The 22,923-nt window shown below is 41.1% G+C and overlaps 1 protein-coding gene across 2 annotated transcripts in view; it reads right to left on the reverse strand.

The window, feature by feature from the left end:
• The window catches only part of SESTD1 (SEC14 and spectrin domain containing 1), a 69,444-nt gene that overhangs the window by 41,969 nt on the left and 4,552 nt on the right, over positions 1–22,923 (reverse strand). For both annotated transcript variants that reach the window (XM_056861381.1, XM_056861380.1), the window contains exons 3-4: positions 10,905–10,986; positions 1,066–1,174 (exon numbers count right to left, since the gene is read on the reverse strand). In XM_056861381.1, coding sequence (XP_056717359.1) covers positions 1,066–1,174; positions 10,905–10,959 — 164 coding nt within the window. In that variant the 5' untranslated portion in view covers positions 10,960–10,986. The remainder of the gene's footprint in view (positions 1–1,065; positions 1,175–10,904; positions 10,987–22,923) is intronic.

Consider the following 22,923-nt stretch of genomic DNA (forward strand, 5'->3'; position numbering starts at 1 on the left):
TTACCATCCCTGCAAACCAACTCACCACTAAGATTACCATTATATAGTAGCTATGAAATTTGAATGCCATCTGTTGGAAGTGAAATTAGGATTTGTGGTTTTAAATTGTATGAGATAGACAGACAGACAGACAGATATATATATACGCCCACCATAGCTGGGGGAGGGCGGGGTATACATTGAATAAAAATAAAATAAAATAATGGAGAAGGGAGTCTAATCTAAGTAGAAGATGCAACAACCACTCTGGCAACTCTCACTGGTGGTTTTGTGAAGGGTTCCCTCCTGAAGCCCAGACATAGTTTCGTCTCCACCCTATTCCCACTTGTTTTTACATGTTAAAGAAATGACCATATAGAAATCTGATTAATGGTTCATCACAATACATATGTTTCATTCATCACATTACAAAACAATTTATTTATTAAGGGCTGCATTTGTTTGGAGAACATCCGAAGATCCTGAAGACGGGTGGGCAAGGAGCACAAACCATGGTTTCGAACCCAAATTATATTTAGCATAAACCACAGTTTTCATTGAAACAGGTCAACAATTTTGCATTTCACATCTCTCCATGAGTGTCTGTGTGTGCACATGCCAGTACACAGTGTTCCAGGAATGAATACTATTAATAGTGTACATATTAATTTATTCCAACATAAACGCCAATTTTGTTTTCAAACCACAAGATCAGCGTCCTTGCTGACCTGTTTCTTAAATAAAAGAATTAATTATCTGGTTTTGAAATGTTATCAAGAAACACTTCCGTAGAACTTACTTGTATCCACCCCTCAGTTCTAAGAGATGAAATTAAATGTACAGGCAGTGTCAACTGGAAACTCAAGGACATTATATGGCTTTCATTATTCTTTCCACAAACTTTGTTAACAATTTTAAACAACGTTTAAGCGACACTTCACACACTGTGTTTAGACTCCTATCCATCCACCCCTTCCCTCTCCAGGAAATCTAATGAGATCTCCATCAAAGCAAGGAACATGTTTTGTTCAGACAAACTACAGTGACAAACTACGGTGCTTTAAAAAAGAACACCCTTGGACTCACCTTGGAATGCTTAGCAGGTAGTCTAAGGTGACACTCAACTCATCCATATTTGTTTGTTCAAGGCATAGTGGAATGGTCAGAATGAGGCCGCTTCTTCGGTCCTTCCCACCTGTAAAAGCAAATACGAAGAACTGATCGATCTGGGCACATACACATAAGATTCCCCACTTCCTCATTGATTTTGTTCTAAAACTATTCAAAGTCAAATGGATAACAATATTATTCTTTTGAAAAAATAATGCAATTGAGATTTTGTGAATCAAAGCACCGCTGTCACACTAAAATCAACACAACGGAGGACTAAAGAAGATAGGCCAAGCACCAGTATTATCACAAGTCTCCAAATCAGGCTTAACAATAATGTTGGAATTTCAAACAGAGTTCTGCTTAATTACTCCCCAGTGTAGGGAAGGACATAACCTGAATTAACAAAAGACTGCCCATCACACTTATCACACAAAACATTCTGCTTAGGACATTCTTTTGTGTACTAATGAGCATGAACATTCTGCCCTACTTGCTTCAAAAAGGGAAAAAAAGATAACACTTTCAGGTCATATTACTCCATTTGATAATGTGAATATGAGAAACACCATTCATTCAAATGTGGTTACTAGAACCAGCAACAGCCAAGCATAAATTCAAAGAAAACAGTTTCCAGCCCTTCCGAGTTGGGATCGATACCTTCCACAGCTGGACAGATCAAAAATCAGTAAGAGGTTTAAACTACAGCGCTGAAGCTATATGCAGAAGGCTATTGGGACTCTCCAATTCAAACTGTATCAGCTGCATCTAAAGCTGGCATACAGATGTATGAAGGCAAGCCTGTGTATGAATGTTTTTGAATTTCATAAGAACAGAAGAAAGGCCATGCTGGATCAGACCGAGGCCCATCAAGTCCAGCAGTCTGTTCACACAGTGGCCAACCAGGTGCCTCTAGGAAGCCCACAAACAAGACAACTGCGCAGCATTGTCCTGCCTGTGTCCCAAAGCACCTCATATAAAAGGCACGTCCATCTGATCCTGGAGAGAATAGCTATGCATCATGACTAGCATCCATTTTTACTAGTAGCCATGAATAGCCTTCTCCTCCATGAACATGACCACTCCCCTCTTCAAGCCTTCCAAGTTGGCAGCCATCATTTTGTTGATTAATAAGCATGGCTTCTGCATGCCAGAACTTACTTCCATTCTACTGGCCTCCCTCTTCCTCCCCTTCCTTCTTTGTGATCAGGGGTTGCCTTTGTTTGGTTGAGATCTCCCTCTAGATGGCTGCCCAACACTGCTTCTTACTGCTTATAGTTTGACGGCACCTGTTTTAACTGATGTAAATTAATTTTACATCATTAAGGTCGGGCATCACATTAAGGTTGGACCAGAACCAACGGGTTGAAATTAAATCAAAAGAGTTTCTGGCTAAACATGAGGAAGGGCTTTCTGACAGTTAGAGCGGTTCCTCAGTGGGACAGGCTTCCTTGGGAGGTGGTGGGCTCTCCTTCTTTGGAGGTTTTTAAGCAGAGGCTAGATGGCCATCTGTCAGCAATGCTAATACTGTGAACTTAAGCAGATCATGAGAGGGAGGGCAGGAAGGGTTGCGTCAGGATTTGGCTCTCGTGGCCCTTTCTTACATGCCCAGGGTAATGCTGATTGCTACTTTAGGGTCAGGAAGCAATTTTCCTCCAGGCTAGATTGGCCAGGGATCCTAAAGGGTTGGTTGTCGTTGTTATTTTTTTGCCATCTTCTGGGCATGGGGTAGGGGTCACTGGGGGTGTGGGGGGAGAGGTAGTTGTGAATTTCCTGCATTGTACAGGGGGTTGGACTAGATGATCCTGGAGGCCCCTTCCAACTCTATGATTCTATTATCCTAATTTTAGTTGTATTTTATATGGTGCATTTTTATTGTGAGCCGCTCAAGAGCCTAGTCAGGAATGGGTGGCATACAACTCAAATAAATAAATATAAATAAACACTTCCAGGCTTTCTCTCTTTCTCCCTCCCTCACTTCTGGGGAAAAGTCCTGCTGGGTCAGAGCAGATGTGGGCAGATAAATATTTTCTATTTTCAGCTCATCTGCACTAGGCCTAGGCTCGTTTGGCCCTGACACGGTTACCAAGGACCAGTCTCTCACAGAAATGTATTTAAGTACAGCTTAGTCAATCTGATGACTTTATAATCTCCATTTCTATCCTTCGCAGGATACTTTTTTTTTAGCTGGACCCATCTATGCTAAAGCAGCTTTATGAGTAAGTAGATTTTATAAGGTCACAAGACAAATGATTCCCAGAAACCTACGGCTTCCACAAAGCCCTTATGGCAAGTAATGGTGAATCTGCACAATTTCTACCATTTCTATTTTCCTGACACTTCTGATTTCATCATGGGGTAAATGCAGATGGCTTAACAAACCACTGCAACAACTAGTACAAAGAATAAAATGCATATCCTTTGAAAGAGCTAATTTTGACACAACTGAATCGTATCTATGCAATGTGATTAAGCGGCTTCTGTATTTTAACTATCATAACTATTTTACATGTAAATTAGGAAAAAGGAAACCCTTACTAGACGTTCAAATCGCCTAAGAGAGGAACTTGGGTAAAGATCTGGACATACGTTTATTTTTTAAAATACAAAAACGGACGTTTTAATAACAAAACCCTGTTTGTTTTCAAAGTTTTAAGTGCAACTGATGCCAAACAAAAATAAAAGATGCCTAAAAAGAGCCCTCTGACCTTGAAAACTCCCTCTGAAGTCACCCTCAGACCAAACTATTAAAGTGCTTTGGTTTGGGCCTGGCCATCCTTTTGTGTGCACCATTTCAGACCCTGTTATTTATACTGTATCCCCCCCCATCTCCACTGCAACATCTGGCGATATGCAACACCAGCACTTCAGCTGTAGCTCAGCTGGCTGCATTTTAAATGCTGCTGCACCACTGGGACGGAATTCCAGCTCGTTCAACAGATGGGCTCCGTCAGTAGGAAGACCTGAACCAAAGACTTCTAAGGGGCTAGCTTCCTGGAAATAAAAGATGCAACAACCTGGTTTTCTGGCACTCAGAATTCTTCCATATAGGTTTTAGCCACAACCTTAAACCGGATGGAACCTACAACCTATTATCTCCAGGATCAGAGGAGCATGCCTATTATCTTAGGTGCTGGGGAACACAGGCAGGACAATGCCGCTGCAGTCGTCTTAGTTGTGGGCTTCCCAAGAGGCACCTGGTTGGGCCACTGTGTGAACAGACTGCTGGACTTGGTGGATCTTGGCCTAATCCAGCATGGCCTTTCTTATGTTCTTATGTTTTGTTAACCCAAAGTGATCTGTCCCATATATGCAGCTCAGTTTCAGTTCTACCTGTGGCAAAGGCATTCTTTGATTCCAGTACCTTTGTTCCCTCTTTTGTTTACTTTTTTTTGTGCCGCTCATGACAGATAAATGAAATGAAAGTCTCTCACGCACTATCAATCCACTTTCCAAGGAACAAAATAATGGCCAGTAAAGTACTTAGATTTTCCCCCAGCTCAAACTAACTGTTCTAGCCATCAGAATTCTGAAAAGAGTTGCTTTTACCTCCTTTTCTTCTCCCAGGGAAGAGGATTTCAGCTAATAGTAAATGGATAAAAAGGAAGCAGGTGGAGGAAGAGGAAATAACTCAGCACAGCTGGAAAAACTAAGGTCACGTTCATCCTTTAACTTGAAGCAACTGAGCATATTTAAGGAGAAGGTACTTTCCTTCCTCTTGTACCATTTGCAAACATGACACTTTAAAAAGAGGAAATTATTATTTGCTTAGCCTCTGAGGTAGAAATCAGATTCTCCCCCCCCCCTCACATGGTTTCTTTTGTTTGTTTTTGGGAAGGACAAAAAAGAGATTCATACAAAAGCCACACACACAAAAAAGACACAGATCTTCAAGACCACTTGCTGTATAGCAAGAGGACAAAACAGATTTAAAAAAGATAAACACATGACTCTGCAAGGGAAACCAAAGGATGTTTTAGACCATAAATTCTAGATTGGGAGCATCATGAACTCAAGAATATATGCACCTTTGGAAAGCATCAGAACAGCAGGCTTTAAAAGCATCAATTAAATGTTTTATTTCTAGTTAAGCGCTTAGAACAGGTGAAACGTTTCACAGCTGGAAACGAAAATGATTGCCCAACAGCCATACGTTTAGTGCCTTCCAGGAAAAAGGTGCTATAAAAATTATATGCCAAGAAAAAGAAATGTCCTGCTGGTAATTGTTTTCCTCTGCTCCTCTATTTATGCGCCCCATTTTCCTTAAAAGTTTATTAAAGAAGAGTTATTGTTAAAATATAGTAGGCTAGCTTCTATCACTGTTTATTGGTTAGGTACGTTTTAAAGTAATTGACAATAAAGCATTATGGCTAGCTGGGAAGGGGGAAAGTGATTTTAATCTTCTTAAATGTGTGAAGTGAAATAATGTATTCAAGCAGCATGCCCCATTCCAAGTTTATAAGTAAGGGAATTACAGAGGTCAAAACTGCTTGTCCCAGGTAACCCTCCCACCCCCTGCCAAGCACTACAGGTACCCTGTGGTTGATGTGGCTCAAAGATTAAGTAAGGTCTCATATATGAATATATAGATTCTAGTCCAGTAGAACCTTAGAGACCATCAAGACTTTACGAATATAAGATTTCCTCAACAAAATTTTCCTCAACAAAAATTAGTAGCAGAGCGAATAATATGCAAATGCATGTATGCAGGCTATATAAATTTTGAGCCTGTTACATGAACGATTACATTTTTCATAGTTTAAACAACTGGTTTATTAAATACAATCTACATCTCTGTTGCCCAAGACAAGGGGCAATATGCCCCTCGTGTGCAAAAATGATTGCCAATGTTTGTGAATATTTCTTTGAGCGTACATTGAAAGAACAATTCATGATTAATTCAATATTTGATGCTAAGTTTCAAACTTTGAAATTGATATATATGTTGGGGGACACACATTTGGCATCTACAACATATATCTCATGGGTCTCATAGACCAACACATACCAACATACATTAAAACACAGTACTATATATTTCAAAGTACTGTATGCATACATTAAGGAAGTAACCAAGTCCCTCACCGATATGCAACAACGCAGCCCTGAGCATTTGAGTAGGAAATTAGCAAAGGAAAAAATAAGCTCGTAGAGAAGATGCACATACATTCACATACAAGATACATAAAGAATTAAAAGTTCAGATGTTTCCAGTGCATTGGTGAGTTACTCCAGTCTAAAACCAATGATTTCAACTGGATTAACTCTGCATAGGATTACAGTGCCAATCTTTAAAATAATTTGAAATTTGATAAACCTCAGTAATATGGATGTGTATAATTGAGATCACGAATACTACTCAATATCAAGATGGAAGAGACAGCCAGTGTGATGTTGTGGTTAGAGTGTTGGACTAAGATATAGGAGACCCAGGTTCAAATTCCCACTCTACCATGGGAGCTTGCTGGGTAACCCTGGCCCAGCCATTCTCTCTCAAGTCTGGCCTACCTCATAAGGTGATTGTTGGAAGAATATAATGGAGGAGGGGAGAAGGATGTAAGCCTCTCTGGCTCTCCATTGGGGAGGGAAAGGAGGGGATAAATACCTAAATAAACAATGAGCAGCACATAGAAAGTTATTACTTGTAATTAGATTATAGTATGGACCAGATTCTTTTACCTGTTACATAAAAGTTTCCAAGTTTCCTCGCCCTTATGCTATTTAAAACTTCTACCACTTCCTATACCATACTAATTTTAGGAGTAACAATGACAAACCAATTTGTAATTAGAGATTATAATCACATGAGTTCAAAGCAAACAATCGTATCTTAATTAGAAGAACGGGATGGGAATTCTTGTGTTTGCAACTAATTGTAAGACTCATTAGTCTACATTTAAGTGGTGATTTGTGTTACCAACAGATAACAACTGGCCTACTTTGGATATATTAAGAGGAAGTAAAGAAAATACCAGGTAAGTTAGTAAATAAGGCAATTTCAAAGTGATTTTGCCCTTGCCTTCGTGTTCTATATTGCCCCATTCCATGGTACCTTTCTCATTTGTTTTTATTTGCAATTTTAAGTTAAATGCTGGGGGTATATAAAACAAAACCACCCTCCAAATCACTTTGTTGCTTTGCAGAGGGACAAACAAATGGTTAAATTTCCCCTTTTAAAACAAAATAGAGTGTGTGAAAAATACTGGATGTACCAATTCAGGTAATTAATCAAGCTGGGGAGTGAGAAATGTTAGAAGAATCCATATATCTTAGCTTTCCAGTCAAAAAGAGAACAAGGCCTTAAAAAAATTCTTTTTTGGATTAAAAAGAGCGACAAAGGCAGTTGGAGACAGTCAAACAAAGCGTATACTACACTCTAGGCCACTGATTCTCAAAGTTTAGTAACCCAAGGACCCTTATTTTGATTTTTAAATTTCCATGGTCCATAATTCCCCCCGCCCCCATCACCAGCCCACACCATAAGCAAGAAAGCACATTTTCCAAACATGTGCCCTGGGCTTCCATCCCCTTATATCCCCCAAATAAAGAGGAAGTTAAAAAAAATTATTGCGTGTACATGGCTTACAAGTCTGGTCTCAGCAGGTAGCTGATTCTATAGCTCAAATCTCATCCCTTGACAAAAAGGGAAATGTTGCTATTGGTTAATAGCTTCTAAAGGCCAAGTGAACAGGGGTGGGAAGAAGCCAGTAAAAACTTCCAGAGCTGCTCAAAGAAATATTAGAAGGCCAACGTTACTGGAAATGTTAACTTCCAGTATTCAACGGAACACCTCCATTGTTTAATGATGCAGATCTCTTTCTGTCCGCTAAATTTTTTTTGCCATGGAAAATTCAGTGTTATAGCAGAAGTAACAATGGCAAGTGCATAAGAATATTACCTCTTAGTACCATTTAGCAAATTAAGAGTTTCTAGGGCTGAGCTACTCGATCCTGATATCCAGTTAGCTGGTTTTCTAGCTTGTGCTCTGAGGTGATCTGAAAACTAGGTGATTGCAGGTGATGGTGATTTTATGAGTACCACCTCTCAAAAGAGGTGGATGCCAATTTCATCGCCTTCTCCCAAAATGGAGAATACTTGCTCCACTCCTAGAAACTGGAGAAGGTTTAATGTTAACGTTCAGCAAATGGCATGACAAAGGTTTTACAGGCATCTGGTGTACCCTTGTGGCCCTTCTGGAGTTCCCTGGCCCCTGTTTAAGACACTTCACTGTAGACTTCACATTAACTCAATTTCCATCTTGATTATTAGGAACCAAAATTTTTGTCGTATGCTTTCCCCACCTCCTCCCAATTAACACCACCTCTTTGATCATCATTACTCAGGCCTCTGTACAAAATCATAACACTACCATCCCTATCTCGTGTATACTATTTAAAGTTTTTTTTTTTTTTAAACTACTTTATTTCTGAAATTACCTAAATAAACACTACTTGCAGCCAAGACCATGGCTCTCCCCAGCCCTGAATAAAGAACACTCCATGCTTGGGACCTGTCTCAGATGGCAAACCCATCTTCTGGACATGGAATCCATAACAATGGAAATTGCTTCCAAACAAGTATGCTTAGAAGCGCAATTATAAATGTTAAGGTACTGCTTATTAGACTTTTTTTAATCTAATGAGGAATCAAGGTAGATTTGATTTAAATCACCAGTCAGTAAGACTAGATTTAAATCATGGTTTTCTACACTCTTTTATGGTCTACTGCCATTATAGGTTTTCTCCTCTAGGGCGAGAATGATATGATAAACCTCAGGCTATACACACAACGATCCCAAGACTTGGGGCGTATTCTGCTCAAAAAGATTCACTTTCATTTTACTGCCTGCCCCTCCCTCCTCACACTTAGCTCCTTGTGCAGATCTATTCCACTCCAAACAATCTTCTATTAATTGAACTTCTTGAAACTTAGCACTTAAGGGGTAAGGGATTGCTTTGGTATACATAGAGTTGCAAAGGAACAATGGGATTACGGTCTTTTTCTCAACTTTCTGCTTATTTTGTAACATTTTTGCTGTGCAGAAGAGGCATGTTATCTCTGCAGACACAAATTCAGTTTTGAGAACTGCTAAACCTAGCATCTGTGATAATATCTTCTAGATAGAACAATTGCCCAAAATAATATTACAGAAACCTCGTGAAGAACATGACATTGTAAATGGATTAATGGAATTCATTTACCCCCCCCCCCAAAATTAAACATTGTATGAATACACAGCCTCTTGCTACATAACTAAAAACTAATCCTTATTTCATGATGAATAACCTTTGAGCTATGTCTCTTAAATAGAAAACTATCTTTAGATATATTTTTCCTCAAAAAGCATTTCATTTTAAAAAATCTGATTTAAATAAAAAATCAGATTTTTAAAAAATCATTTATTTTTATCCACCCTGTGAGGAATTAGGAACAGACTTAGGGATTATGTCCACCCTTCTCTTTAGCCATGAGATGGGAGAGAAAGTTCATATCAAAGGAATGGAGCTGGTACTGAGCAAGTACTGCCCACCCCCCAGTCTCATGCCTATCTGAACAGACCCTCTTACTGTAACTATATTCCAAGCTTCCTCCACCCCAAAAACCTGGTGTATAGATATTTGCAGACATCGTTTCCTAGAAAAGGATGCTGTTAAGACGGTTCGCTTCTACAAAGCAACATGGGAAAGCTCTTAGAAGACGATCAAGTCAAAATCTAAATATTTAGTAATTTTTAATCTGGTCATGATCAGTCAAGGAGCTGCTAAAGTGCAGCATTCTCATAGACTTGCATGGGACTACTGAGTATAACTGGTCCCAGAATTATTCTCTCAAATTATTATTTTCTGCTGGTTCTGTATTTGATGGTTAGTTTGTACGTATCCCAAATCTCAAGTTTTATTTCCTATTAACTACAACAAAAATGCCTAATATGAATCAGATTACGTAACAGGTTTAAAGATATATTTAATGCAAAGCTACTTCTCTTATGAGTGTTCAACGGGAATTACTAAAAACACATTTTACATGATTTCTCCATACCACAGACAGTGAGTGATTCAGATAGATGGTCAGTATACGACATCAATTTTAACAGGAACCTACATCAATTTTAACGGAAATGAAATCAAGTGCTAAATTTCCACCACCAACCAGATGTTTGATCATTTCAGTTGGGCAGCCGTGTTAAGTCTGTAGCAGCAAAATAAAACATGACTCCACTGGCACCTTCCAGTCGAACACAATTTATTCCAGAATAAGCTTTCCTGAATCAGAGCTCACTGGAAATTTATACCTTTTAAATATGCTCAAATTAATAATTCATTTCTCACTGCTGTATATGATTTAGAAGTAACAACAACACGAAAGCATCCCAAAAACAAGACACCCAAGAAGTTTAGCAACTTGGTGTACAAGAGATATCTTGTTTTGGTTAAGTACCTGGGTGAAAGGACTGGGAACCCCCTATGTTTTTACAATTAATTATTTCCATGCTAGTTAAACAGATCACTGACCTTATATAAAATTATCATTTTTTAAACAAAGTGAAACACAACCAACCCAAGTGTTAACATGACAAGACAGACAGACAGGCAGAGAGAGAGAGAGAGAGAAGAGAGAGAAAGAAATTGATTTTCCCAAGTAGCCACTATTTGCTTCAATATGAATGGGGTACGGCCAAAGAAGATGGGTTTTCAAACGCCATTGATGAAATTTATTCTTGTCAAACAAACATATAAGGAAATCAGGTAAGCTCTCCAACATTAATTTCTTTTCACACAGAGGAATAGACTCAACTCAACCCAAACAGACTGTACCTGAAAGGAAGGCCAACTTCTTCTTCAGAATAGGCAGTATTACCGTTGCGTCCATCCTACCCTTCAGTTATCTTTCAGAGCTCTGAAACACAAGACATTAATGTTAGAGGGTGTCAGCCAAGGGAAATCAATTACTATGCTCCACTAAAGCCGTTTAAGAGTTGGCTTGCAACAACACAGATTTATTCTTGCTTCCTGAAGAGTGGTTCAGAATGGTCCGTAATAAAAACCAACCAACCCTGTGTTAACACTTATAGCATGCCTACTAAAATAGCCAACAAATCCTTTAACCTAACATTTCCAAGTATTTTCACAATGAAAGTCCAGTTCCGCCCCCCTATTTAATTACTGCCTCCTTTAAATTACTGAATAATTCAACTCAGTTGCATATTTCAATATTCTACTTTTTCTCTAGCCTCTCCAGACTGTAATTTGTTTTATTTTATCCAGGATTAAATACACCCACTTCAAATGAGTGGTTCTCAATTTCCCCTCCTCCCCAGAAAACAGTAATCCAGTTAGGGGCTGTGCCCAGGGAACAACCCTTCTGCTCTCTTCCTATGCGCACTCAGCCTGTCCCAAAGCATATTTATACCAAAACTAGGGTATAAAGTAGATTTCAAACCTGATTGAGGACGAACAATTGTTAACAGTGGCACAGAAATAACCCTAAGCTATAGCTAAAATCACAAGGGAGGGTAGGGAAAGTTCATAACCCTGATGCCAAAGGTAATGGCCACTACTTTGCCTCCAGAGGATGCTGTACCATGGAAACAGGAATGAATTAAAAATTAAAAGTGCTGGCAGGACAGAGAGCAGAACAGAAAAACAGACTCTAAATTATGTTTTCCCTGCTGCCCATTTGGAAGTTCAAGCCACAGTTTTGGTTCTGAACTATGGTTAGGGCAAACCGTCATTTGGCATGACGTCTGAATTGTGCCACGGGGTCCAGGAACGGTGTCTCAAACTTCAATACCGTTAAAATTTACTTTGTCCCCTCTCCATTCCCAACCTTCCTGTTGCTTCACAAATGGCACAGGGTTGTGACCCAACAAATCTCCAGATTCTGCTAGTGCAAGAGAATACTTTACCAAAGACTTCCCCCCACATCACAGCTACCTTATAGCATCCGCCCCCTTAACTATGGCTTCAAGATATTATGCCACTTTAATACAACCTACATAACTTGCCCTGACCTGGATTGCCCAGGGTGCCCAATCTCATTAGATCTCGGAAGCTAAGGATGAGCCCTGGTTAATACTTGGATGGGAAACCACCGAGGAGTCCAGGGCTGCTAGGCAGAGGCAGGCAATGCAAACCAACTCTATTAGTCTCTCACCTTGAAAACCCCACGGGGTCACTTTAAGTCTACTGCGACTTGATGGCACTTTCCACCACCAAGTACATAACTTGCTTGCAAATGGCACGACCCAAACTTGGGGCAGTAAAATGAAATGGAAGGTCTTAGTCTGAAGTCCAACGGCGCTTGTTAACAGTGCACAATATCTCAATTAGAATTAGTGAAGCAAACTGTGCCAATTTACAGCCCAAGTGCTGATAAAGATACTGGCTACTATGATTAGAGTTAAGGGTCTGGAATAAATTGCTCATCACACAATCCCTCCTCTCAGCTCCTCATATGTGAGTTTCTCCTGTCGCATTACCTTAGTCAGCAATCATGTTGGACTATAATTAAGTCAATTGAGTAGGATTACTCCAAAGTTTATCAACATCTATCCAACCATAACTGTGGTTAATACTTGGAATAAGGCAGGAAGACATTAACTCTGCTCACATGTAACGGCAAACCAAAACTTGGTCATTTGTGTCTGAACTTTGTGTTCATGCACCATTCTCTAGGACACCTGCACACAAACTCTTCCTCTTCTTTGGTAATCCACAGTTTGCTGTACATCCAGATGGGGTAAATGATATTCATGCACATTCTAGTTGCATGGTTCAGATGTAATGGCAAACTATAGTTTACAAAGAAAGATAAAGTGCAGGAGAGCATGAAGGAAGCACACCGATCCTCTAAAACATGGTTTGAACCATGTTTGACCGAACTCAATGGTTGAGTTGACATAACTCAATGGTTTAGTGTAGATATCACATCAAATCATAGTTAAGAAAGTTTAACTATGGTTTGTTATTTTATCTGATTTGAGAAATCACAGTTTGTGAGCAGACACAACAATCCAGAATGAATCATGGTTTGGAGTCTGAATCAACAAGTCATAGGTTACAGCCATGACCTTCTCTCCAGAGGATGCTATACCACGGAGACAGGTGTGAAATAAATCTGAATGCTGGCAGGATGGAAAGTGAAGCAGAAAAACAAGTGCATAGTTCATTTACAACATTTGCATGCTGCCTTTCCACCCAACTTAGGGGCTCAAGGTGGTGATAACAACATTAAAACAGCATCTAAAATATAAATATATATACATAAAATATTTAAAACAATGAAGATAAAACACATAAACTCAGAGACACGAAAAGGGAGGAGGGCCAATGAGAGTTAATGAGGGAATGCCAAACGAAACAAAGAACTCTTCACCCACTGGCAGAAGAGAACAATAGAGGGAGACCGACTAATCTCCTTAGGGAGGAAGTTCCAGAGTCTAATAACTGAGAAGGCCCTTTCTCAAGTTGCCAACCACCTAGCTTCAGACAGCAGAGGCACCTGAAGCAGGGCCTCTGAAGATGACCAGAATGGTCAGGGTAAGTTCACATGAGAGTAAGAAGTCCTACACTGGCTCCACTCTGTATAGGGCTTTAAAGGTCAATGCCAGCACCTTGAATTGGGCCCAGCTTCCAACATCTGTCCCAAGTTTCCTTGTTCTGCTTCACAGACGGGAGGGTCCTATACAACTCCAGATTTTGCCAATGCAGCAAGGAGGAGGAGAATGATTTACAGTGCATTCTTGAGCCGCTGGTGGCAGGGGACGGCGTGGCGGAGGTGCCGCCACGCCGCCTCCAAACCTGTTTCCTGGCTGCCAAAGACCTTTAAAAAAGCCTTTTGCTGGCTTTTAAAAGTTTCAATGGGGCGTTTTGCCCCATAGAGAACAGCGAGGCTGCACCTGCTAAAAAGCAGGCGCAGCAATGCCAGTGGAAGGCCCCGTCAGTGTCCCGGGGGGGCGCTGCTACCAGCATCTGGCCCTCCCTGCTGGCGATTGATCACTTACAGCAGCGTAAGTAGCCCAGACGCCGGCATGGAGGGCCCCAATGCTGGCGCAGCCCCTTCCTGGCATCCTGAGGACTTTCGTCCTCAGGAGTCAGGAATGTGCTGTTTGCCGTAAAGACCCCTCCTTATTACACTCGTTAGCATTTGCAAAGGAGGATGCTTGAACCTCAGCAGAGGCTTTTCAGATACATGGGGTTGCTGTGGGAAGAGAAATGAAGGAAGATCTGTTTATGTGAGTGACCTCCCCGCTTGTGCATGGTAAAGACCCAACCCCACCTTGTTCCCTTAGTACAGAAGGGATTGGAGGATGGCGCAAACACATATACAGGTGAAATATTGAGGACAAGGGTGAAAAATTCTTGATTTCAATTCACTATAACTACAAAGCTACAGTATTAATTGGTTTTTCAAGTACCTTAGCAACCACAAAGACCCCTTCATAAAACTGGCGAGTGCCTTCCATAAAAACAGCGGGTTTAAGATCAAATTAAAAATGCCTATTGCTATGCCCTACATGAGACTGTTGAAGACTTTTTGAGCATTATTAATTTTTCATATAATAAAAAATATTTACCATCAGCACCTTTTCTTAACCTTTTTACCACATAAAGGAAATGTGTTAATGCCTCTCCAGAACTATTCAAACAACAAAAGACATTTAGAAACCAAGTTCACTAAACTTTACCCGTTGGTACTTTTACACAAACTTATTTCAACTGAGTTAAAAGTTAAGATTGTAAAGACTTGGATGCATTTTAAATTACTTCACGGTGCAATCCAAAACAGAATTACACCCTTCTGCTTTGGATTGTACTGTTACTGTGAAGATGCCAAATCCTCCAGCACCTTTCTCAAACAGATTGCTCTCTTCATGGCACAGTAATTGGCCCAAACTAACAGTTTTCAACTTTTCAAAGTTGAGGTTTCTTCACACAACACATAAATTGTAGAACTACCTGCCCCAGGATGTGGTGATGGCTGCCAACTTGGAAGGCTTTAAGAGGGGAGTGGAAGAGAGGGTTATCTATGGCTACTAGTTAAAATGGCTACTAGTTACGATGCATACCTACTCTCTCCAGGATCAGAGGAGCATGCCTAATACATTAGGTGCTTTGGAACACAGGCAGGATGGTGCTGCTGCACTCGTCTTGCTTGTGGGCTTCCTAGAGGCACCTGGTTGGCCACTGTGTAAACAGATTGCTGGACCTGATGGGCCTGATCTGATCCAGCATGGCTTTTCTTATGTTCATAGGTTCAAAACAGGTTAAATTACTAATCCATGCAATACTACCATCTCTCCAAAAGATAAAGTCATGTTCAGGTAAGTTATTTAAATACACTGTGCAGGATGTCTAAAGCTGGTGGAATACTTACAATGAAAAATGGGGGGGGTGATATTCATGGTAAAGTAGTCAAGTCCTTGAAAAGGTTGCCTTCAATGTTCTCTTTTCTACCTTACACAGGAATGTAGACTTAAGGCATATGTCACACATATGCTTTGATTGCAGAATGACATACTGGGAGGCATCAAGTTGCTTCTTGGCTAAAATTAGGCCTTTACGTGGAGCTACAATTACAGAACAGGTTCCCCATCACTAGAATACTCCCATTCACTAGATCTACAGAAGACCTGAAGGACTGAGCATACATTCATCGGAATAACTGTCGCAATCGGTAGAAGGTGTGATATGTTTCTTTAAAGCATCTGCATCGCTCGCCTCTCAATGGATAACTCACAAAACGATCATAAAAATAGAGCAAGCACAATAATAAAAGATTACCAATATTAATACAAGGGACATACTGAAAAAGCACAGCATTAATAACTAAGCATGCCTGTTAAATATTAACCTGTCATTACATGGTAAAGTTGAGCTATTGCCTAAATAACTTAAGTTCACCTTTTCCAACAGAAGGGACATCGGAAGGGTTTCCATGTATGGAACAGCTGCAATTCTACATGATAAATAATATTTTGGTTGAATAAAAAAGGCAGAGAAGGAAGGCTTTTAGCCTTCTAAATAAATATCTTCTTAACGCTGAATCTCAAAAAGCAATTTAAAATATCACTTGTTCCCTTTTTCTGCATTTCGTATTCCTTGTCAACTGTTTCTCATATTTGTCATTTACATATGCTATTATATCTCATTTTAAAATGGCTGAGTGGAAAAATTAGGGATGAAATTTTAAAAATAGAGCTTTCATTTAGTGTGTGAAGCACTAAACACTGAAGAGAAATAATTTGCAAGTGCCTTGTATTACAACAACAGAAAAACACAGAAACTGAAGTGCTAAAAAATTATAGTATACTGTAGCTTTGGATAATATCCATACCAGGATATCAAGTATTTTATTCACTAACTTGGTTAGACCAACAATTATTTCTCAAGAATAAGAAAGAAAAAGACCTGGGGAAATATATGAGAGAAAGAAGAGCTTTTAGCTAGTATGTAAAAAGAGCACTATTTGAAGTGTGAAGGCGGTGGGGGGGGGGAATGAAATACGAAATGTAGAATCGTGTAACAAAAAACACTACTTTGAGAAATGCTGCTGAAAGAAGAATGAATTATTATAAAACATTTTAGGATAGTTAATGATGCTTCATACATAGACTAAGATCACAAACCTTCTTTCTTTTGCCATCAAGTCACAGGTGACTTGTGGTGACCCCTCATGGGGTTTTCAAGGCAAGAGACGTTCAGAGGTAGTTTGCCATAGCCTGCCTCTGCATCGTGACCGTAGACTTCCTCGGTGGTCTCCCATCCAAATACTAACCAAGGTCCACCCTGCTGAGCTTCCGAGATCTGGCTAGCATGAGCTATCCAGTCAGGAAGACTTCTTTCTCCTTGTACCCACTTTTGTCCGTTGTTGTGGTAGTCCTTCGCAGTGGATTATGTTCCTCAAGCACAAGAATACATGCCCCCAACCTTGTTGAGCCTGGGGGCGTTTCTGGAATTTTGAGAACAGGTCATGGCACCACAACACCATAGCTACCATGGGGGGGACGGGACGACCGACCTACAACAAAACGTCACTTCCACAAGACGCGAGGCACTTCCAAGCCAAGCGACCTCCTCTGATGAAGATAACTGCTTCCAAATGGATTGCTCTCTACAGACAAAAAGGCGTTGCCCCCATGGGTCTTTTGAAGCATCTCTTTACTCCAGTGAGATGGAGGAAAGCCAGGACTGCTTCTTTGCCTTAGGGGAGAAGCAAGTGGGCACTAGGAAACATTAGAGGGTGCTCTGGTCCCCATGCGCTTGGCCCCTTTCAACTCACTGAAAGATATTAGTCTTGTGTGAGCAGAAATGTATAATGCTGTGGGAATGTGTTCCATGGCACCGGTCTCTTGCATTATTGTAAAGACGGAACTTGAGACCTTATAATTATTTTGTCAGTGGCATGTTGTATTGTCAATGATTACAATAATTGTCTGCAATTACCTTTATAATTTCACTAGTGTTACTAAGCCAGCATTTCCCAAAAGTCAGATACTTGGAGCCCAGGGTCGGTATGCTGGTCATCAGACCAGTCAAATATGGTCAACTGACCAGTCAATTTACTTTCGATTGTCATGGTCGAATGCCATGGTGGTTGTGGCAGTCACTCCCCTTTCTTATTTCATTCTGGTATCAAATGCCCAAGCCTATTAGAACCGGGGGGGGGGGGGGTGTTTCGTCTTAAAATTTAAAGCAAGCATCCTTCTTGTGTTCTTGCGCTGGCACTGGGTGCTTCTTGTGTTCAGAATGATCTGTTTCTTTTCTCAGTGACCTTTCCAAACAATGAGCAGGCTGTGGGGCTATAAGACAGCCCGATTAATTGCCTTCCACAATCTGGCCTATTGCCAACAGGCCTGGAGAAAAAAAAAGATCTGTCCCTTTAATAGAGAGGCATAATGTGTGGAAATGGGCCACTGAAGCTTTTCATGTCATGGAAGTAAACAACATCCTGTTGAGATTTTATCAGGGGGACAGGACAGTTTTTTCTCCAGGCCTGTTGGCAACCCAGCTCAGAAGGATCCTACGATATAATTTTGCAGTTTAATGTGTCATGTTAATATTTATGCTTTGTTCTGGTTTCAGTTTCTAATTTCTGGTTGGTTCCAGAATTCTACTCTCCAAATCCTATTGTACTGTTTATTGCAAGGGTCCCCGTCGTGCAATACGTGCAATACAGAACACCCGCCATCACCTTTCTTGGCACCCGAGTGCTTTTAGTAAGTGGCGGGGCTAGCTGGAGCTTTGTCCCAGCAGGGCTTCCGATTGCCTGTCTGGATTTATAAACATAGAGCTTTTTCCTGAAATCTTGAAGAGTTGTTAGTTATATATAACCTCGTTCTCTAACATTTTGTGGTTAGCTCCGTTTCCTGTGGGGTTTTCAAGGCAAGAGATGAACAGAATTGGGTTGCCGTTTTGTGGCTGCGCCCACTGCCTTGAGTCAGAAGTCCAAAGGTGCCCGCCCGCCGGCTCAAAACACGTTGGGGACCCCTGGTTTATTAGACGTCCCATCCAGTTGCTTGTATTGACTCACTCTGCATAATCCCAGTGAGAAAGGCAGGCTATAAATAACGAAAATGAAATAAATAAAAATTTTTAAAATGAAATATGATAATCAAGGTCGAATATGTATGTAAGTGTGTGTGTTTGTTTCCAAGGAGCTATTTTAGGCATGCCTTGTGTAATTTTTCTTCTCCCCCACCCGCTTTGAGTAGCAGCCTCAAGGCATACCATATCAAAAAACTACTTTTGAAAACCCTTTCCATTTCAAATGTGGCTTGCCACATTTCAAAAAAGCGAAAAGTCCCCCTAGGCATAAGAAACAAGTTTTACAATTCGCTGGATTCTAGTCACATAACATAATTGCTTTCTTTTACACTATGGGCCAGTGTGGTATAGTGGGTAGAATGTGAGTGTAGGACAAATACCTAGACAGTTATGAAGCTCGCTGGGTTAGTTTGGGCCACAAGCTCTCTCTCAGCCTTACCTACCACACTGGGGTGTTGAGAGGACAACGAGGAGAGACCTATATATGTTTCCCTGAGCTCTCTGGAGGAAAGATGGAATAAAAATAGGAAAGACAGATAATTCCTTGTTCATAAAATGGTTCTTCTAACACTAATCAATACAAATGCTCAAAGTAGGAACCAAAAAATTGTTAAAACAACGTTATCGTATGTACTATACAGCTTGTGGGGGGGGGGGATACCAATTAGAAGAAGAAGAGTTGTTTTTTATATGCCAAACTTTCTCTACCACTTAAGGTAGAATCAAATCGGCTTACAATCACCTTCCCTTCCCCTCCCCACAACAGACACCCTGTGAGATAGGTGGGGCTGAGAGAGCTCTAAGAGAGCTGTGACTAGCCCAAGGTCACCCAGATGGCTTCATGTGGAGGAGTGGGGAAACCAAACTGGTTCACGAGATTAGCATACACCACTCATGTGGAGCAGTGGGGGAATCAAACCCGGTTCTCCAGATCAGACTCCATCGCTCCAACTACGGCTCTTAACCACTACACCACGCTGGCTCTCCAGCTACAGTTTGTACAGCAAACTGTATAATCTTCCCAAGCAGACGCAGTGGAAACAGATAGGTACTTGCAGACTGAAGATGCAAAAGAGAAAGGAGATACTGCTAGCTCCAAAATGGCTTTGACAGGCTACATATACCCGACAGATGACCTGGATACACATAGGCTTGCGTCTCATATACAAGCAGCACATGTATGCAGCAAGGGGCCGCAAATATGCATTCTTGGCAACCGTTTCAGCTCAGAATATTCTTCCTCAAAGTTTGCTGCTACTACCTTGCTATTCCAGCCTTCCTCCATAGAGCTTAGATTAAGCCTCAGTCACGACAGCTGGCTCACCAAAGCAACATCTGACTGTCAACTGGTTGCAATGCAGCACCTTTCCACTTGGTCATGCATTAGCAGCCAGGATGGACGAGAAATTATTTTAACGATATAATTTTAAGGATATCTCACGTTTTGAAATGGTTTTACAGAATATTCTCTCACAGTGGACTGTAAGCCTAAAAAGGTAAAAAGTAAAAGTCCCCTGTGCAAGCACCGGGTCATTCCTGACCCATGGGGTGACGTCACATCCCGACGTTTACTAGGCAGACTTTTGTTTTACGGGGTGGTTTGCCAGTGCCTTCCCCAGTCATCTTCCCTTTACCCCCAGCAAGCTGGGTACTCATTTTACCGACCTCGGAAGGATGGAAGGCTGAGTCAACCTTGAGCCGGCTACCTGAAACCGACCTCCATAGGGATCTAACTCAGGTTGTGAGCAGAGCTTGGACTGCTGTACTGCAGTTTACCACTCTGCGCCACGGGGTTTTTATAAGCCTAAATAAAACATTAAAAATCTTTAATCAGACGATTGCCAAAAACAGTTTTAATTGTGGCTTCATCTCATCTCGATTGCTTTGCTCCATCCATAGTTTATTACATAACCTTTCCTCAAGAAAGAACTGGGTAAAATAAGGTAGATGTGGTACTTAAGAATATGTCCTTATTTTACTCAGCTAAGAATGCTGATCCTCCAAGAATTAAGACAAGCTTAGCAATTTCATATGCCTGTTTTTTGAGAAAATGAGCAATGTTCAGTGATTGAAAAGCACCATGTTGCAAATAACTCCATGAAAATCTTTCTCGGGCAGGCCAATCCGGGGTGGAGGGTTTGGTTAGGCAGCGGCCAGAGGTGGCACAGCTGCGCTGCCTCCAAAGCAGGATCCAGCCCACCACCCCCGGCAAAACCAAAAAGCTACCCTTACTTGCAAGACCCATGGAACCGCTCCGTAGAGTACCATGGGCCTACACCACCTAAAAAGGCATAACTCGCAGTAAGGGCAAAGGGGGCACAGCAGCGTGGTGTCCCAGGGCTGGCGTGAATGCCCCCAGTACCAGCGCAAGTACCCCTTATCCCAGGTTAAATGGGCACTTACACTGTGCAGGGTCATGCCGCCTCCTAAGGAGCTTCGTTCCCCCCCCCCAGGATTGCAGTCTTAGCCTACTTAAACACATTAATCGTTTCTAGTGCACTGACAATTTATAAAAGCATTATGTCTTGGTCATCCAAAATTATCTTTACTCATTATTCATGACCAGATGAGAAGAAGCCTGCTAGGAACTGGGACCATGGCTGAATATATCGTATCTGATAAAATCTTAACTTTCTTCTATTTGTGGATGTAAAATATCCCCCCTGAAGATTTATGGTTGATGTGAAAATTAAGTGACAATAGTTCTCCAACTAGACAGTTTCCACATTTGTGTGTTCCCAGGTCCTCTGGATCACAGCCATTTTATGTATATCATCTCTTTCAGAAATTATGAAAGTGAACCAAGGTAACTGGTGAAGAGATGCTCTCTGGTACATCTGAGAAGTTCGTTCACTTTAGCTGAGAAATCATAAACCACTGACAGACCTGTCTCCCCGCCCCCCAATTAACAAAATACTAAGTACTAGATGTAGGCTGGCTATGTTACGAAGAAAGCAATAACATTTCATAGAAATCCATGCTTTGCCTGTATGAACAAGAAGAAAAGTTGGTTTTTATATGCCGACTTTCTCTACCACTTAAGGGAGAATCAAACTGGCTTACAATCACCTTCCCTTCCCCCCAACAGACACCTAGTGAGGTAGGTGAGGCTGAGAGAGTGTGACTTGCCCAAGGTCACCCAGCTGGCTTCATGTGGAGGAGTGGGGAAACAAATCCAGTTCACCAGATTAGACTCCACCACTCCAAACCACCGCTCTTAACTACTACACCACACTGGCTCTCAGCAAGTCGTGCAAGCCAGAATCTATTTTTCATTCTATCATTTAAGCATAACGAGATCATTAGACTCCTGGCTTTTTTAAAAACTGAAGCTGCCTAATAGTTCAAATCTAAAGACCCAGCCTCTGGACCAGCTGTGTAGGGGTAGCAGCCCTCAAGGCCAGCAAAAGAGCTGTACCCCCAGAATGAAAGAACAATCCATAGCACAACTGTGCACTGTACACAGCTTGTGCTAGTGTACCAGCAGCCAAGATGCCTCCCTTCACACAACATTTTTAGGTCACAAAGTTCTCTAAGCGCCACAAACGAGCACAAATATGGGCCAGATACCACAGATAGTAAAGACTGGACATTTGCTGGTAAGTAGGATAGGGCCAGAGAGATCTGCCTTTGACCAGCGTCAAGCCATTTATTTATTTATTTATTTATTTACATTTATAGCCTGCCCTCATTCCCAGTCCGACCACTTATATAGCATACCACTTATATTGAAAGCGGATACATTAGACCTGGATGACTGTAGATATGCTCTCTCATTAAAATTAAATATTTAACTTATTAAATAAACAAGAGCATTATTGTGTGACCTTTTATCAGTATCTCCCTTTATTAGGGGTGGGTGTGTAGTGGGTTAAGAGAAACGGACTCTAATCTGGAGAACTGGGTTTGATTCCCCCCCCCCCACATTAGCAGCAGACTCTAATCTGGTGACCCGAGTTGGTTTCCCCATTCCGCCACATGAAGCCTGCTGCGTGACCTTGGGCTAGACACAGTTCTCTCCGAACTCTCCGCTCTACCTACCTCACTGAGTGTCTGTTGTGGGGAGAGGAAGGGAAGGTGATTGTAAGCCGGTTTGATTCTCCTTAAAAGGTAGAGAAAGTCAGCATATAAAAACCAACTCTTCTCTCTCTCTCTTTATTTAGATAGATACACATACATGCGCCTATATGCACACACATATATACAAACACACATATCTATCTATCTATTTATCTACAGATCTATAGATATATAAAGATATATCTCTCCCCCTCCCCCAGCAACTCTG

This window comes from Euleptes europaea, chromosome 15, assembly GCF_029931775.1.
Source record: "Euleptes europaea isolate rEulEur1 chromosome 15, rEulEur1.hap1, whole genome shotgun sequence".
NCBI classification, from domain to species: domain Eukaryota; kingdom Metazoa; phylum Chordata; class Lepidosauria; order Squamata; family Sphaerodactylidae; genus Euleptes; species Euleptes europaea.